The 19,186-nt window shown below is 41.3% G+C and overlaps 1 protein-coding gene across 5 annotated transcripts in view; it reads left to right on the top strand.

Moving 5' to 3' along the window:
• Positions 1-19,186, top strand: part of fhod3b (formin homology 2 domain containing 3b) — a 77,900-nt gene that overhangs the window by 32,723 nt on the left and 25,991 nt on the right. For all 5 annotated transcript variants that reach the window (XM_031853623.1, XM_031853622.1, XM_031853621.1 and 2 more), the window contains exons 4-5: positions 13,539-13,606; positions 14,891-14,996. In XM_031853623.1, the coding sequence (XP_031709483.1) occupies positions 13,539-13,606; positions 14,891-14,996 (174 nt within the window). The remainder of the gene's footprint in view (positions 1-13,538; positions 13,607-14,890; positions 14,997-19,186) is intronic.

Here is a 19,186-nt window from a genome sequence, read left to right as displayed (position 1 = left end):
CTTGTATTTGTAAGTCTGTAATTGTTTGGTATATTCGGCTCTGCTTATCTAACCTCCCCACTTTTTAATCATGTAGTATTTAGAATATCTGGAGGTTACGTTGTCGCTGCTTAAATCCCGTGGCTTTTACAGAGAGTGCAAAGGCCGCTTTGAGGCCTTTATGGAATCCAGCTGGCTTGGTCCAGCATTTTTCCAAAGTTCCACATGTATCTGAACCAGATCAGAGCCAAGCATAGTCCAGTCTGCACAGCTTTGAGAACAGCTAGGATCTCTCAAAAACATGAATCAGTTGTATAGAGCAAACACTATCTGTATCTGTTGTATACCTACTAATACAAGTCCGTTATGTGGTGAGTGAAGTTCCTGGAATCTGTATTAAGACTCATTTTGAATCTACTGAACAGTGAAATTTGATCTAAATCAGTGAAATTGCACCATCCATTAAGTCTTTGATACAGCAGCTGGTAAATGTGACTTCAATGCTACACACACACACACACACACACACACACACACACACACACACACAGACAGCGCCACATCGTGACTCCAACTATGGTAAAGTACTTTAACTCTCAAACCCTCCTCAGCAGGTGTGGCAACATTTTATGAGAACTTCCCCCTTGCTTTATAATGACCAAGTCCTGTTCATCTTTATCACAAAACACTAACCTCTGAATGTGGGTCAAATCTATTTTAGGACTAATATTTCTAACAGAAGTTCTGTAAAATAAAAAATGATAGATCTGCATTCCTACACTACATGACACTTCCAGACTCGATGTAACATTAGATGTCTAAAAATAAGCAATCGATGTACAGTATAAAGTTTAGATGTGTTAATGTACCTTTTTTTGTCAAGTTCTTCCTGTCTTCTGCAGCAGCGCTCAGGGGCTTTATGCTGTTTTTTGAGCCTAATCACTACCAGGTGTGCTTGAAAAGATTTTGGTGAAACTGGCACAGGGTCAATACAGGGTGGAAGTTGGAGGGGTGCGAAAGAGGGGTGAGTACCAGAGGAATGGAGTTGCTTAATGTGAAAACATCAAACGGTTTGAATGTGGTACCAGAGTGTTAGGTTAAGGTGTCTGAACTTGTTATGGTATGATCACGCAGGGCTGTTGCCTGTTGACATATTGTCTCAGGCAGACCCAACACCACCCAAACTTAGCATAATTGCATTTTCCTTTACCTTTTTTTAGGAGGAGGGTAGATGAACAGGCGTATATGTGAGTCGTGTCATAAGTATTATGTTCAAGATTTGGCTCTTAAATCTGGCTGATTTTACGGGTATGCCATGGTCAATCAAGATTAAAGACAAATGAGGTGAGCTCTGACATTTACAATCCATCATGGTCTCTGTACAACAAGAAAAAAAGTTACCCAACTAAGTAATCCACTGTTTTGAAAGGCATCAGGGCTACACCCTGCAGCACTCCCACATCCTCATGCAAACCATACTGCAAAGGTATGTGTGGTCATGCACCGTGTAAGACAGTCTAAACCTGCCAGCTTTTGTTGCTTATCTGAGCCAAGTTATTTTGTGTTCAACAATTGTTTTTCAGTAACTTTGTTCTGGGGAAAAATAATCACCATATGTACAATAACACAATTGGGGAAATAGGAGGGTTTTGCAGTATCTTAATCCTAATTGGCAGCAACAGCAATTCAGAGTTGTGACAATTAACTTTATTGTTATCAAAGTAAATACAGCAATATGTCTCAAAAATTTAATTTTACCGGAAATGAAAGCACTTCATATATTGTATTTAACTTAAATTAAGAAAAATAAGGGTCAAGTACGTAACAAAATGCAGCCCATGACACATATGTGTCTACTCATACGTATGTATGCAGATAACCGTATACAAGCCAATATTAGCCAATAGTCAATATTTTGGGCTTTACTCTTTGTGGGGGAACAAACCAACACTACAATGTCACCACATTTTTTTTTCGCATTTGTGTCTCCATAGCTATATATCCAGCCATGCGTAAATCTTACCCCCTGCTGCGCAGAGAGCAAGGTCCTCCTCTCTTTTTTTCCTCCGGCTTCATTACACTGGCCTCCCGTCTTGTTGGAATAGTTAAACCTGTTAACTCTACTTCTCATGCAAACACAGTGAAGCTTGGAAAAATACCAGACAGAGACCTCTAGGGGTTAGCATGGTAAAGACACCCACTTTACACAGATCAGTCATGAATCTCAGCCAAGGTATCACTAAGCTGCATACATTTTGATTTGCCATTTCTGTCTAGGTTTTATTGAATTATTTCTATTTCATTTTATTTACTTGAACATGTCTCGTTTCTGGTCCCATGTGTCAGTACCTTTCTTTGTACTGACTGCCAGAAATTTCTTACCGCTATCTTACTGACGCACACACACACACACACACACACACTTGGAAGTCCTGCAAAGAAAAATAATATATATATAATAATAATAATAATAATAGCTCAGTGCCAGTGAATAAAATACGGTAATAAGATAATAAAAGTGTATATAAATGTGTGAGTATGGCTGTTTTAGCCATTTGTTGGAATCTAATCTAATATGTCATTAGCGGGGAAATAAGAAAGTGGCCAAGGTAAACCTTCTGTGTCTTGTTATGTTTGACAATGTCAGATTAATGCTCTTAGTAGCAGATTGCACTATTCTGCAATTAATCTTCGTATAACTCTCCCAGTTATTGGAGTAACAAGAGGTGCCATATATCCACCCCATCCCTTTCCTACACATTTTGTTTTATGGAGACTCTCTTATCCCACGGCATGTGGTTCCTCCCTGAATAATGTGAGTATTGTCATCTTCATACCACAAATATATTTCCATTACTTTAAGGTATGTTTTGTTGACATTGTTTTTTATAGTTTTGGATCTTAGCAATGTCTCTCCCTTCATTCCATTGCACCATCTGTGATGTGATGGCTGGCTTTGGCTAAATAATGTAAGAAAACACTTAACATTCCTTCTCGCCAAAAGACGGCTGATCCTCTGTAGTGCCGTGATCCAAAACGCCTTTTTATCCCATCAGAAACTGAGTGGGCTTTATACGTGTGCCAGCCAATCCCTTTCTACCTTGACACTGTCATGCTATAGGGATGCATGACTTGTTCTTAATGGTGGTTTTCAAAAGTCTCTTAGTTTGATTTATATTGCCAGGACATGTTTGCTGAAAGCCAGGTATGTCTCTCTTCAAAGTGGGCAGCGGTTGCCAGTAAAGCAGACCTTCTCCCCTCTCACTTTTCATTGCGGCAGTAATTTAGCCCTTTGTTTTGTATTGAAGATATGGGGCTTGTTTAATTTTCCAAGCAGGCATGTTTTTCAAGATAGTGATTCCGGGAAGACATTAAGTTGGTTTGTCAAACTGAAAAAACAATAACCAAAGCACCATAACTCTGTCTCTTGTGTTACATGTAGCTACATCTGGAATAGCAGATGGCGTTTCTGTTCTTTTTCAGTCAGATAAATGAGATTTGCGAGTTGTAGAAAATATAATATTCTGTGACTTGCAGTTCATTTGTGAAACTCATGCTTTTAGAGACATTTACTCAAAACTATTTTCCATCAACATAACTGCAAACTAAACTCAACCATGGTTTAAATTAGCTCATAAAGGGTTATGCATGGTAGAAAGGCCTTAGTTTCCTCCACACAGTTGAACAGCAATGTTCGTAAAATGCAGTAGATACCCTCAAATGTGACGGATGACGAAGAGGCCCAGCATATTGCTGAAAAAGGTAGACAAGGAGCCCACTGCAATATACATGTTACCCAGGGAAAGTCAACAAGAGATGGGCTCTCTTGTTGACTTTCCTTGGGTAACATGAGATCACAAAGGGCACTCATTCTGTATCTATCAAAGGGGTATTATTGTGTTTTATCTCAAATTTGAGGAGTAACTCTGTACCTCCTTTCATCATGATATGGATTAATGGCTGTTGTGAGTGTGAGTTTGATAGATTTGGGCTTTCCTTTCCGAGAGTGTTTTACCGTATTTATTCAGACCAGTCCAATTATGTGAGGGGTGCTATGAGGTCCAGTGACACTGGAGAAAAATGACAGTTGACCCTGCCCAATAAGGTGACAGGGAGGATGACATGCTTACATATTTGAGATATCGCTAATTTTTTCTTAGCAATGTACAACAAAAAGAAACAAACTTTGTGTTCTCTTTGATTTGGTAGCTTAACGTGCCTTTGATGGCATTCGTTCTTCGTATTAAGGTACTAAAATGTGGCTGTAGAAATCACTTTTTCATGCCAGGAGTTGAAGTACATGTTGAACAACAGCTCTTGTAAAAAAATTAATAAAAAATATAGCATGCTAATAGGCGGTCGTTAACTGCACTCATTTGGCTTGCCAAGCAAATATTAAATCCTTATCTGCCAGCGCAAACACGAGTGAGGAAATTCTGATATGATCCATGAGAAATAAAACTGCAAACACATCAGTCATTTGGCATCGACAAGTAGGATTTTAAATAGAGGGCATTCAGTCATGTTGATTGTGAATTTGTTCCAGTTGGGCAAACAGGTTGGCCCAGAGGACAAAACATGCCTCTCAGTCATTTGACTGTCCGTGCCGTGCATGGATTATATTCACCTCAGTATAAAGCAGTATCCAAACAGCAGAGATAATTAACAATTCAAGATGAAACTGTCTTCTCTGATCCATTAGAAATCAGTAAAGTCTTAGAACTATTTGGAATTGAATGCAAACACATCTCATGTTTGATATTTAAAATGTCAGAACTACGTCTATCATAAGCACAAACACCATGCCTCTCTAATTATAGTGTGCTTTATAGAGTCCATTGTATCTTGCCTCTTTGGTTGTCAATAATAGTGCTGACTTAACTTTTCCCCAGACTCTGCCACCTGTCAGCAGTCAGATCATACTTCACACTCAGCTCAGCATAGCCAAGCCAGCGCCAAGGTGCAACAATCTGACATGACATGGCACTCATGCAACACCAATATAGTCTAACGTGTGTGTATCATTTGTGCCTAATTTTATGTCGACCCATATCTATTAAAGCTGGGTTTTAATAAAGCTCATTCCTGATTTTCATCCTTCATGGATTCATTAGAAATCACTGCACTATGACTAAGACTTTGAAGGCCAGATCCAACAGGGAAAGCTCACACACACACTATGAAAACCAACTCATGCACTAGCTTGTTTGATGATTGTACTCTAGGTAACGTCTGTGCCAGTCTGATCGTGGATCTGGATCAAAGATAATGGCATAAATTTCAGACAGCCAAGAAATGAGTAGCGTTTGAAGATACTACACAGTATGTGAGAGAAAGAGTGCTTAGTCTCTTCCACCATAACTCTGTGAGGATTGTCCATACTTGTACAATCCTGTGCTTCATCTTCCCCATACATACTTTATTTCTGGAAAACTTGAAACCCTGTTCTTACAGGTTTTCAGTTAAGGCTTGATTTCTTTTGAGTAGCTAGTTAAGTTAAGCAAATATTGCATGTTCCCTTTGCAGCATTCTGGTCACATGTGTAGAGCAAGTCAGACATTTATGTATTGATTTTGGTTGTTGTTCTGTGAAAACCATGCGTCTCAAAAAAGTCAGTTGTTCATAGGCTACAGCCTTGTTTTCAGCTTTGTCACCAACAAACATGGGTTTTTGGATTTTACCTAAAAGGTAGGATATGTTTGTTTGTGGAATTTATGGTTTTCACTGGACTCCTCTTTCCTGTCAAATGTGTTTTTAAGCGTCCATCTGTCTCTGACTGGTGGAAGTAATTACCTTGGGTCGTTATGGGTTGGGAGCAACGCTGATGACAGGGGGCTGCTGACGGGACTGGATGTCAGGTTAACTAGATTGTGTCTTTACCTAAACCACTGACAGACAGGTGCCAGAGGTCCTCTTCTAACTCGCTGAGGAGGAAACACATCTTACCCTGGCAGAAATTGTACAAAAGAAAAAAGGAATTGGAGACTTCAATGGTTCCCACATGTGCACACACTAGGTGTTTTTGACAGAAAGACTGTAAGATGGGAGAGCCTTTTTCCATCTCTTTCCCATTAAATACAGTCAGTGTGGCCAGTATGGAAATGAGATACTGTCACAGATGTGTGTGCTTCCACATCGGTCTGCTTCCTATTCCGAGAGCAGAATCTGAAATAGATGTGGTCTCAGCACAACTGTGTTTATTGGACAGTTTACACTGGTGCATTTCCCCACGTGTCAGGTTGTTAAGAATAGGAGGGAGCAGAGTAAGTCAGAGGCAGAAAGAAAGCCAAGAGGAGTAAGAGGGGAATGAAGTGGGTAAGGCGAGAGTCACTGAGGTCATTGTTGAGAATATTTTCCAACCCTACTTTAGGGTTTAAGAAACTCTTAAAAAGTCTCAATTAACTGCAGTACATGAAGTGAAACGTTTTTGATTTTAAGGATCATAAAGTCTGAATTGAGAAATTGGCTTTGTGGAAAAAGAGGAGCTGGACACGTAAACAATTAGAAACATCAAAATGAATGTCAAACAAAGCCCTCCCTTTCTATGATGACATCTACGACCAATTGTCAGGCAGCTGTCATCAACGGCAGGTTGGGTAGGCCCCTCTGATTGGTCCATGCACAAATGTCTTTTATAGATAAAAAAGATCACAATTCACAAATAAAAAAAACAATATATGCGCACATGTGAATATATCAACTGGGATTTAAAATCTTACTCTTCAAGCATCTGGCCCTGCATCTATGGCTGTTTTTTTACCGCAGTAAGAAAAGCTGTCTGGCTGAAGCCGCTGCCAAGCAACACATGGGGAAGGGCCTCGACCCAACCTCTTCCAACTTATATACGGAGATTATTAGAGGAGCATTCACCGGCAGAGCCACAGAAATAATGACCAGCTTCACCGCTGTCAACAGACTTGTTTTAACTGTGTTACAGCTGTCTCTTGTCACCACCCCCAACTAGACCCACTTCAATTGTCGATCCCCTAGTTTATATCTGTGTCAGGCTTTTGTCTGGTCTGCTGAATGAGTTCATGCCTTTACTCTGCTCTCCGCTCCACTACCTATCTGTGTCAGTGGTGGCCAGTGTGGGGAAACCCTGCTGAGGAGGTGGAAGGGAGGCAGTGGGCTACAAAAAAAGCAAGAGAAGAAAAGGGGGGTATTTACTGGGGGGGGTTGTAGTGCGGGTCACTCCACCTGGTAGCTAAGGAATGACTCATTAGACAGGCAGGCACTAATGAAAGATTTGTCTGTCCTCACATTGGCCTTGCTGTCATGTCTCTCTCCTCATCTGGAATTCTGCAGATTCCACTCTCACTTTCCTCTACTGTTTCTCTTTGACAGCATCAGATAATATCTTGACGGCTGGTTAGTGTACATTTTATTGAACAGACTTACCAGGAGATAATTAGCCTGCGATGCCCTTTAAGTGCTCTGCAGATTATTATTCGACCTCTCTAGAATAATTAAAAAAGATATATCAGGCTAAACAGTAGGATTTTGCTCCGAAACTAACGACTCCAAGCTAGAAGACAAATGCCACAGCTGCCTTCCAGAATAATTATTGTGACTGACGAAATCTTAAACTTTCACTGAATATCTTATGTAAACACATCAATAAACACAACAATCCAATTTCCCAATTTAAATGGAGGGACAATGAGTGCCGTTAAGCTCTGCGGTCCAGGTTTAGTGTTTATTGGAACTAAGTGTGGTATGCCTTGGTATCAAATGTCTCTGCCAGGTTAGAGTGTCGCAGCCCAGAAACCTGATCTCCTCGCTGCTCCCTTGAGGTTTTAGACACCGTGCTCTGCGCATGATGTGCAGAGGACGTCCAGGTACAACATCCGTGAAGGAAATCGAATCACAATGAATTAGCGTGGTTTATTTGCATGTTCCTAACACTGCCGTTACAATAGGTGAAAGGAAGTGTGTGTCCATACATATTTTATTGTGTGCCTTATATAGAAATGTATGTTAACTGTATGTTAACCTCCTCACTAGATTAAGCCAAGATGTATTAGTTATTTGGATGATTTTGATCTTGTCCCATGCCTTAGCTGTCTGTCTCCTCTGAGACTTTCACTCCCTGTGGGTCCATCCAGGCCTTCCTGTGAGGCCTGCTCCCAATGACAGAGGCTTCTGTAGTCTGTGTGGCCCGCCTTTCTAATCGAAACCATCATCTCCATATGTCTCCCATCACAACTTCCAAAGCATTTGATTAGACTCCAGGCAACAGGAACAAATTAATTAATGTCTTTATTCCTGCCTGTGTGAGTGTGTGGGTGTGCATGTTCATGCACACCCACACACATTGCCCATGTAATTGTCTTGATCCAGTTTTTGATTGCATTCAAAACCCAAACACGTTGAGAGTGATCTCATTCCTACCTGCATTCCCGCTTAATGATGTCCACCTGAGAACTATAATCTCCTTTTATTGACCCATCATTCACCTTATGTTTTTGTTCAGGGAGAAGGGGATAAAAAAGAGCAAAAGAAACTCCAGTCCATAAAGTAGCATGCTACAAGCCGATGCACATGTTGGGAGGTCTTCCACCTTAATTACTTGTGTTTTCTCTTCATAAATGTTGGAACAGGAGGTTTCCCTTACAGAGTGAGAAAGGAGAAAGGGAAAGAATGAGAAGGAAGTACTGTTGATGTTGTTGTGCTGCTGTGTTTCGTGACTGCAGATGGCCATTACGCATACTGTAAACTCAAAGGCTTCTCATGAAAATACCAGCGGACAAAAATGAAAGATGGGTCCCTGTATCCTTACATATGGCAGGCAGTGATGTGGCGGTGCTGGCACACACGAGACTGTGGTCTCACAGATGGCTACAGTTTGTCTGAGCTCAGTCTGACCGCCGTCACCTCTCACAGAGTCTGTGGGCTTTACTGACCAGTGGAACGGGCTTCGGGCTCTCTGAGACGGGGCTAAATGCAGACATGGGCAAGGCGCTGGCTGGGTCCATGAGGTCCACGGTCCAGCTTTGACCAGACCAGAGCTTTGCTGCACACACTGACCTTTATTCCGGCAAAGCTACACAAAAACACATCCAAACCAGGATCCACCTGTTTTATCCAGATAGGAAAGTCAATCATCATCACTCCCGATTTTACTCATAGCTGAACTTCAGCTATGCTTGAGATAGTGACAGGGTGAGAGGAAAAGGTGTTATCAGTGGTATCATTGCCAAAATAGAGCTTTGGCATTAAGCAGATCAAATTTTGAGATACTCTACCATTGTTTAGCTTTCATCTCCCCTATGTCCTATGCCCTATGTTTTGTTTTTTACTTATGTTAGTTTTCTTGTTGCAACAGTAGGGGTCGGCTAAGTGGGTGATGTTGTTTTTTGGCTGTTTCTTCCCAGCTTATTAGCAAAACCATGGTATCATACTGTACTGTTTTCTTTTCAACATGAGCATCTCTTCATCCCACATGAAAGTTTTTGATTTAATTGTGCATTGTAGACGATCACCAATATGACTCTATGGATCCTCCCCTCCAGCTTTTTGTCTGACGGCTCCACTCCTGAAGAAAACACAGTTTAATTTACAGCACTGTGTGCAGGGTTGTCCTGCCCAGTGGGGTCCTTGTGGGTTTCCTGGCTGTGCTTTGGATGTGGTTTATGTGTTCTGCCTGCGGTGGGAAGCATGAGCAGTGGTAGTCATCCTTTACATTTTATGGCACTTTCTGGAAACAAAGCCATGCAAACGGATGAGTAGCTGAGAGTGTTAGATGTGTTTGCAGATGTAAAATGAGAACTGTTAGTGGCTTTATTGGAAAATTTGTTTGCAAATAATTTGTTATCTGTCTAGCAGTGAGTGAGTGGTGGGGACGGGTCTTGGGTTGAGATCGGCATGCGGAGTTAGATAAAAAGTGACATATTGACTTGTGCAAAAAAGCATTACTGGAATGTACTGGCACTGACACAGAGACTCCGAAAAGTAGGTATCCGAAAAAGCACAAGACAGATTTCCTTCTAAAAGTTGTTTTTTCAGCAGCAGCAAAGTTGGTGAAGTCCTGGCCTGTCTGAATGTACCAGGCCCCCCACAGCAGGTTTTCTCTTCGTTCCTCTACTCCGGGTAGTTGAGCACATTCCTGATGATTATAGAAATTCCACTACTACCTTTATGATTGTTATAATTACGAGACCATTACATCCCTGTAGCTATTCCAGCTGAGAAAATGTGACTGTGTATTGCAATTCAAGAGCAGAAAACAGCTGCTCTCTATATGGTACATTAATATAAGGCATAAAAAACAAAACCCTCACTCTGTTGAGTCATTTCCTTGTCAGGTTCTTGTCAGTAAAAGCCCGAGGGGATTGTAAAGGTGACAAGAAAACAAAATGGGCTGCTTGTCCTCAGCTGCACTCGTGCATTTTTTATTTTTTATTTCAAGCAAGTCTTGTTTTGCAGTATGTAAAGTAATTGACAACATGGTTAGATGCCTCTTTGTGGACTAATTGTTGACATTAGAAGGGTATATTACCAGGCCAGGCCGTAAAGAGCTACAAGTGCCCAGAATGTTTTGCAGTGTCCAAACTACAGTATGTGTTATCCATTATAACTTCCTTTGTTCTTCTCGCCCTAGGTTTGCCATGGCCCAATAATAAATCCATGGCAAATGTCTCATAGTCTTCATTCAGGTAAACGAAGACTATGAGAGTTGGGGTTCACAAACATTTCCTCTGAATACATTTGTGCCTAGGTTCTTTTCCGAAAGAGAGAAATGCAGAGGGACCATACTTTGGGTGCATATCTGTGCCAAATGGTATGGAACTAATCTCCACTGAGCTATTTCTCATTAGAGATGGGCCTCCAGGAGGCGCATCGTTGTGTGGACTGTGAACAGGGACAGGGCAGGGACTGTCTGTTCCTGCAGATGGGCTTAATTTAGTGTTGGGCAGGAATAACTTTCTGAGTTATTGAGGTGAATGGCAGTGGAACTCTGCATGGAAGATGTCTCACTGCCATGCTGTAGCTGATTGACACACACACACACACACACACACATATGAAACATGCTCCTGGGATTTATTCAAACCCACTGGCAGCCCAGGTGCTGATGCATCACTGCTGTAGTGCTATGCTGTGATCTGGGCTTCAATGGTTGTTCAGCAGTGCTGGGTGTAATTTATCTGTTGACTGATTAACATTCAATGTCCACGAGGAAGTGCAGTTACGGCTTTGAGAGGAAAAAGAGCATACTGATTCAAGACTTGGGTTGAAGTAGGACCACAAATCAAGCTTGCTTTGTATTGTGAAGGTGTGATGAGTAACCCAGAGTGTTTTCATCTGGCTTTTCGCTCCAGTGATCTGAGAGCTTGTCTGTTTAGAGATCCCTAATCTAAACTCAGAGTCATCTCCCTGAGGTGGAGGGCAATGGATGTGGCCCTACCTTGACCTGCAGGGGAGGGTGCAAAAGTTAAAAAGACTTTGTTGCTTTTTACATGATGTAGAATCAACCACAGATGCAGGTAAAGACTAAATATATAAATCTGTATCGACTTTTAAAAAAATGTCAATGTCATTTATTGTAGATACATTGAAATTGACGGAGAAGAGCAGTCATCTTTCTGCATAAAAGCACAGGAAGCATCAAATGTACAGTGTTGTTTTGCTCTTTGGGGGTATTTCTACATGAATGAGTTATTATTTAATTATATATCACTTTTATCAATAGAGTTACAGAGTGTTTTACCAGAATGATGATGAATTGTAAAACAGAATCAGAAGATTAAAAAAGGAGTACTATTGCAAATATCATGTCAGTTTTGAGAGGAGATTTAAAAGATGATGCTGACTTGGCAACCCTGAGATATTCAGGCTGGGAGTTCCACAGCTGGGGGGCCCGAGCCAAAAAGGCCCGGTCACAGTTCCTTCCTGTCATATGTAAACACACAAATCACCAACATCGCACAGCTTCCCCTCATAATACCTCTGGATGATTTATTCCTTTTGGATGTTGCCAGTGACTGGCTGGGACTAGACCAATCTGCTCATTATACATCCGACCCATATACGGCACTGAGTGCACAAAACATTCAAAGAACTCGGCTGCACTTGTACCAAATACCATTAGAGTCATAAATTTGAAACAAGACATCGTCTAAAGATAAGCAACTCTGCTGGAACCGTTTCATGTCAATATGCAGCATCATCAAGTGGGAGCCTTTTAACCACATATGGCCCAAAACTAGGTTGTCTGGATTACAGATGCATGTCCAATGTCTTGTCTGTCTGAAGTAGAGTGGATTACACTAATAATATATGTGAGTAATAAGTGTTTAGGGTTACACTACTGTGCACAACCTTACCCTGCGATGACATGTCCTGGAACATAGCAGCAAGTTGTTTGACTCATATTTAGCATTGTTAAGACCAATATATTATTTTATTTTTTCTAGTGTTGACATGCTCTCTCTGAAATCTTCCTTTTCACAATGGGGTTGGATTTTACAGTGATAAACCCTGCCTGTCCGGTCAGGACTGCAACAGCTGCGGTGGTGCAACAAACAGACTAGAGACACATTGCACAGTGCTTTATGTAGGGTGTGTGTGTGTGTGTGTGTGTGTGTGTGTGTGTGTGTGTGTGTGAGAGAGAGAGAGAGAGAGAGAGAGAGAGAGAGAGAGAGAGAGAAACTGCCATGCTGTGTTAATGCCATATTTGTATGCATGCAAGTCTCTTGTCAGATCTTTGCTGACTAAGACAAGAAAGTATCTGTTAAAGGGCATTCAATGCCAATGAAAAGCAATGGGCGAATGAGAAGAAAATACTGAGAGAGAAGCAGTCAGAGAGCGTACTAAAATGCACTGCTCTGGACTCTACTGTATGCTGCTTTATCTGCAGCAGTAAAGAGGCAGGTTTTGCTGAGTCAGAGAGAGTTCACACAGCAGTGATGAGTGAGCTACAAGGATTGAGCTCAAGACTGCCACTCCCTGGCAGACTCTGGAGACTGCACACAGGGTGAAGGATCGTCAAAGTAGTTGCAGGACATGTTTGCCTCAATCACAAGCATCTGTCATCCATCATACCTCCCCTTTAGTGCTCTGTGGTGTTTCCATAACTGATTAATGGGTGTATTGTTTCTTTCACCATTGTGGTGGCTATTGGCTTAAGTTTCTGCCTTGACTTTGTATTATGGTAAGCTACAGATATGGCTTTGTCAGCAGGAAACATCCACTATTCACTAACTCTCCACAGATGTGCTCTGAGTTGTTCCTACTGTTCTTTTGCTCTCACTACTATTCTTGCAGGACATCTTTCACCGTCAGCTATTGGGGATAATTGCTGCCAATGATGTGTGCATGACGCAGACATGAGGAAGGGATTTTGAAGGAGAAATGTGTAGTTCATGTGGAAACATTGTGTGCGATGCAAGTGACACACTAAAACAGTAGTTGACAGGAACTCTAGGGAAGTTATAATGTTCCTGAATGTTTGTCAATTTCATTTATTCACTTTTTGTATGACAACATCGTAGAAAGATGCCATGTATTTGACTGTCAGCTGATTTTTCCACTCTTTTCCATTTCTCTCTCTCTCACAGAAAAGCTCTACAACTCGACTGGACGGGAGCTACGGAGAGCCCTCTTTTCCCTCAAGCAGATTTTTCAGGTATCTATATACTCTAGACAATATTAAGTCTTTGCATTTTTGCTGGATCCTTAAGAAATATATATTTTTACAACATTTTTATCATGATCTCATATAGGCATTGTTTTTCAATTTGCAGCATTTGTCAGCATATGATATATCTTTTGCCGTGGCTCTGGTTATGCCTTTGAATGTTCACACACATTAACATGCAAGAACTATATGTAGCGTGCACACATGCATCAGTGCACACATGCACACTCACACTTGGACACAGCATTGTTTTGTTGAGGCAGGGTTGTGTTGCTTAGAGTCTGCCTTCGTGGCAGCTGTGGAGTGTTCAGGTCTGGTCATACTTCACGCACTGGGGCTGGGCTGGGCTGGCGGGCAGTCGGCCATAGAGGGGGAGGGTTAACCGACAGTTGGATGGAAAAGAGAGCAACAGATGCTGATGCAGGCCCAGAATAGATTAGAATATCTCACTTTATGCGCTACGAGTGGCTTTTTGGGGATTCCATTGAAGAGTATATTGATTATTCTTGTTGTGGAATAAAATATCCACCTGGCCTGAAATCAGTATTTCTTATCGCAGTAGTGCATTGTACGTGTTATAGTCGTCAATAACAGAGTCTTAGATTAGAGTCATCAACGCGTGTGAGAGATGCAGGTGCTTTTGTCATGGAAGACGAAATATGGAATGAAGTGGGGAGGCCTAAGCAACAGGAGGAGTGCATTGCTCATTGCACATGCACTAGCTATAACTGAATGTAAACAAATAGATACTTTTGTGAAGGCTGAAATGACAAATGTTCCCATGCGCTCTGGCAAATGCTACATGGCATTAAGAAGTCTGAGCACTTGTTCTCTCCGCTAATTGTTTTTGTTAAAGCGATAGAAAGAGTCGTCTCTTTTGTTTCATCACATTTTCTGCTTGAAGCAGTCATTTCTCCATTTCGTGCAGAAGACATATAATGTGTTAACATTAGGTGACCAGCATAAATCAACAGTTCCTGCATTTGTTTTGGCGGTTGATTTATTTATTTTCACGTAAAACTCTTTTCAGTAATTGGAAAGCCTTGTGTGAGCTGTTAAACAACACATCCCAGATCACCATTTCTCTGCATGCCAGTGATTTGCAACCAACATACACACACTCAAAGGTTTAAGTAATGGCACTTATGTGGTGGGAGCTGGAACTAAATCTATCACATTTTTATTGTTTAATAGAAATAACTATTAAAACAATATAGTCTCTGGTTGTGTCTATGATGAATATTCCCATGTTTCTCCTTGACCTCTTTCCAGGATGACAAGGACCTGGTGCATGAGTTTGTGGTGGAGGAAGGACTGACGTGTTTGATAAAAGTCGGCGCTGAAGCAGACCAGAACTACCAGAATTACATCCTCAGGGGTACGTCATCTGCAGAACAGCACCATTCCCTTTCACCAATAAACTCACTGCATACGTTCTTCCTCTCTACGTTCTCACACCTCAACTTACAACACATGCTAATCGAGGATGTTATCATCAATCAATCCTGCAACACGTTTCCTTCCATAAACCTATCCAGAACCACATGTGTTTACATACACCACGTAAATTGATGATTGTGCTTGTTCACCTTCTCACACTCACACACCTAATACAAGCTCAAATGTGTGCCACAGATAATGGAAGCTCAGCCAAGTTTAGCTGCTGGTTAATGATTCCTTCCCATGTTGGTAAGGTGAAGGGTCATCTCTGTCACGGTGAGGGAGGGGCAGGGCCAGCTTGTTCGGGGATACTAGAGGACCAAGGGATTCATAGCACCCGCTGCAAGGTCACTACAGCCTTCTGTGAGGGGGCAAGTCACACATGCTTAAGTAGCTAATAAAAGTTCTGGCAGGATATTGCAAATCATAAAAATGTCCCCTCCTCTCTATTTTTTTACTTTCTTTCATTGATATTTTTCCTCATATGTTCCCTTATCTTTTAATGAAAATTGCTGCACTTCTGTCAAGCAACTTGAGCCAGAACATCATCAGTTATTCTAATTTTTCAAAGTGAATTCAACTTTTGTGGTTAAAGGTTTCATATAAGACTACAGTGTTATAGTCCAGACACCTCTGTTGTTATTTATTCATAATTCCTTGTTTAAAGGAGTCACAGTGTACTTGACCCTTATGATTTGGGGTGCACATTTCAATCAGATGTTACCCCCACTCATGTTTATTCAATTAGATGATGCATGTTCATAAATGCTTGCGCTCAAATTTTCCAACCTGTTCATAGTTGACCTTTTCTGTTATTGAAAAAACCAAAGAGCAAAGGATAAGGATAAGGATGTTTATTGTCATTGTACGAACATACAACGAAAAAAGTGTATAAAAACATTAAGACAAGACGATTTGAAACAAGACATAAAATAAATATATACAAGATAAAACAAGATAAAGCACAGGCATCAATGGCTTCAAAGTGAAAGATGTGCTTAGTTAAAGTGTCGTGTTATTGACTATATTTGTTTCAGCACTGTCCGGTGTGAGCTGGGTGGGGTGGTGGGTGGGGGTAGGGGGGTGATGGAGGAAACCGCTCTGGGGAAGAAGCTGTTCCTCAGCCTGTTGGTCCGGGTTGTGATGGTCCTGTATCTCCTTCCTGATGGTAATGGAATAAACAGAGTGACCCGGGTGTGTGATGTCTGTGCGGATGTTTCTGGCCTTCTTCTGGAGACGGCCAGCATACGCAGTGTCCAGGTCAGGCAGGGTAACTCCCACAATCCTCTGTGCTGTTCTAACCACCCAAAGGGCAGATGTCTGTGACAAAGTACTGGTATTGCCCACTGGGCTAGTTTTAAACAGGAACGTGACCCCCACCAAGACTGCAGGTTCTGAAGTTTGATGTTTGATGCTTCATCTGAACTTGGACTGGTCCCTTAGGATGAGAATGACAGGCTTTTGGAAACTTGACCATATGTAAGAGTTGTTAGTGTCATTGTGCTGTGAATGATGACACCACTTCCCGTATGTTTTCACTCCTCCTTATCGTGCTGTCCTTTTTCCCTTTACCTCCCAGAGAATTCAGATAAAACATCTGTGTCAGTGTGTTTCTGTGGGACTCTCTTTAAACTTTGATGTGCTAATTTATCACTTCATCTCTGCAGACTCTGCAGTTTCCCCTCATGTATCTCTGCATCACCATGAGAGACTAAACCAAACTACCATTCTCCCAAAAGCCTGTTTAGCCTGTTTCAACTCCTGACCTAATTTCCCCTGACCAGGTGAGGAAATGTGGAGTAGCAGATGACGTTCCCTCGTGAGCCATGTGTTGGAGAACACAAGTCGAGCATGTGCTGGAACGCAGATGCACAGGTCCGAAATCTATCTAGATCTGGCTGCTTTACTGTTGATGACTTCCAAGAGGAGCTATATCATAAGGTTTCCCAGGAGGCAAATATATTAGATGCATGACATTTCTACATGTGCAGAGAGAGAGAGAACCAACAACAGTAATTGATCAAACATTGATCACTCCTTATATGTGGGTTTTTTACTATAAGGTCTTTAAGTTAAGGCCAGTAAAGGTAGGTATGCAGCCTCTGTCTGGTGTGCATTAAAAAACCTCCCGACAAAACAATCTTGCTCTCTTTCATGAATAAAAATCAATCTTATGGTTCTTTTGTAGATGAAAAAAGGCCCAGTCACACGTGCACACCAGTCTGCATGCATTTTACAAGAACAGGTTCCCAGCCTTCACTCTCTGGAACATTGCCGTCATTGTAAATGGGAGTTCCTCCCAGCAATCTACACCATCTCACTTTTTTCTTTTTACTCACTTTGTCATTCCTTCTTTTCAAAGCCCTGGAGGTGTCTGTGGCCAGTCAGTGCTCCATCTGTGATGTGGGTATTTTCTGGGTCTGCATGGCTGGGGTCCATCCCCTCTACGGGCCCCTCGCACCTGGCTCGGAGGGCTTCCAGGGCTGGACTTAGCTCCTTGGAGGCGTGCGTTTTTGGCCCAGGGGAAAGCCTGTATGCCTTTATCACCCCATCAGTGGGAAAGGGTGTGAGGTCACTTTTTCAGAGGTGCCGATGCCATCTGGTCCTCCTGTACGCCTTACACTCACTCAGTCATAGTGAAGTGCTGCAAACACGCAGGGGCCAAGAAGGTAATGGAGGGCTCATTAGGGATATTCTTCATTTTGAAATAAGCATTTGAGGTTTAATTCATGTTTAATTCAACACAGAACATCGATGTTCATTTATAATCTTTCTAAAACAGTTGTTGAAATCATAAATCTTTAGTTGATGAAGTGAATGTTGAGGGAATATTTCATATTTAATGTTTTATGTTAAATTTGAGGTCTCATGGGGTTGTAAAGTGATGTTTCTTTTTCACTCTATTACTTTTTAAACTATTTATTTATACATTTTAACCTTCGATCAAAGTTAATCTTCAACCCAGGTTTTAGAAAAATGTATGAAACCTTTTCTTTGAGTCAAAATATTTAAAAACAATTAAAGAAAATGTCTATACAGCAATGCTAGAAGCAAACAAATAAATATATACATAGGTTGTCACAGTAACACGTAAGTGTTGACAGCACAGTAAGTACTCTAACTGCCATAAAATGAAAGCAGATTGTTCAAAAGGTCAAAGACGTTTCTGCTTTGAATCTCAAACTTCTTCAGTGTGGTAAGAAAAAGATCCCTATGGTACTTATTATCATGAGGAACACTGGGAGACAAGGTGGAAAACAAATAACAAGGTTTTTTCCTGGATCATTGTTCCACTTGTAGTATTTACAGAAAGAGCACTAACAAAAGAAACAACTCTGTATAATTGGTTTCTGTGAAATGGAGAAGCAGAGAGAGAGAGAGAGAGAGAGCAGATTAAAGACAAACCAATTTCGGTCAACTTGAAGCAATTATTCCCGGCTTTGAAATGTTCACTGTTGACATTCATCACCATCAGCTATGTTTTTAGCAACACTTTCGATGTTTGCCCTTCCTCGAGGCCGTGCCATTTCTGTCTGCACACTGTTGTTTACAAAACACCAGCCGTCTCTAAGTCTCAGTGGAACCAAATTGAAAGTTAAGCTTAAGTTTTTGATCTATTGGAAATTAGGGAAGCAATCTTTTTTTTTTTTTTTTTACACCTTTAGAAGCAGTCTTGGATACATTTTTGGGAAAATACATTCTTAAACATTACATAAATTACCCAGAGGGCCATATTTCCACGCTATAAGTTATATTGGTGAATTTATAGCATCTACAGAACTGGGCGTTGTGCCGTGAAAAGTCCAAAAGTATTACTGTATCAAATATATCATGCCCATATTTCATTATGTATCATCTTTCTGTTTCTATCTGCGTATGTCTCTCCCTCACCTGCTACCATTTTCAGATCCTCTGTTTTTAATAACATGGCAGTTATGATGCCATAAGTTACAGCACCTCGACTTCCTCGTTTCCAGAGGGAGCTGCTCAGAGGGCCGTGGTGGGAAAGGGAGATGTGCTCTAGTCAGGTATTTCATTGCCTCTTAAACTGTCTGTGACCTGGAACACTGCTCCAAAAACAGCACTCAGTCCAGCTTTTCAGCAGTCATGCTAGTGGACAGCAGCCTT

This window comes from Anarrhichthys ocellatus, unplaced genomic scaffold, assembly GCF_004355925.1.
Source record: "Anarrhichthys ocellatus isolate YVR2014 unplaced genomic scaffold, GSC_Weel_1.0 scaffold13, whole genome shotgun sequence".
NCBI lineage: Eukaryota > Metazoa > Chordata > Actinopteri > Perciformes > Anarhichadidae > Anarrhichthys > Anarrhichthys ocellatus.
The sequence above is the reverse complement of the archived record's forward strand: the minus strand, read 5'-3'. Positions and strand labels throughout refer to the sequence as shown.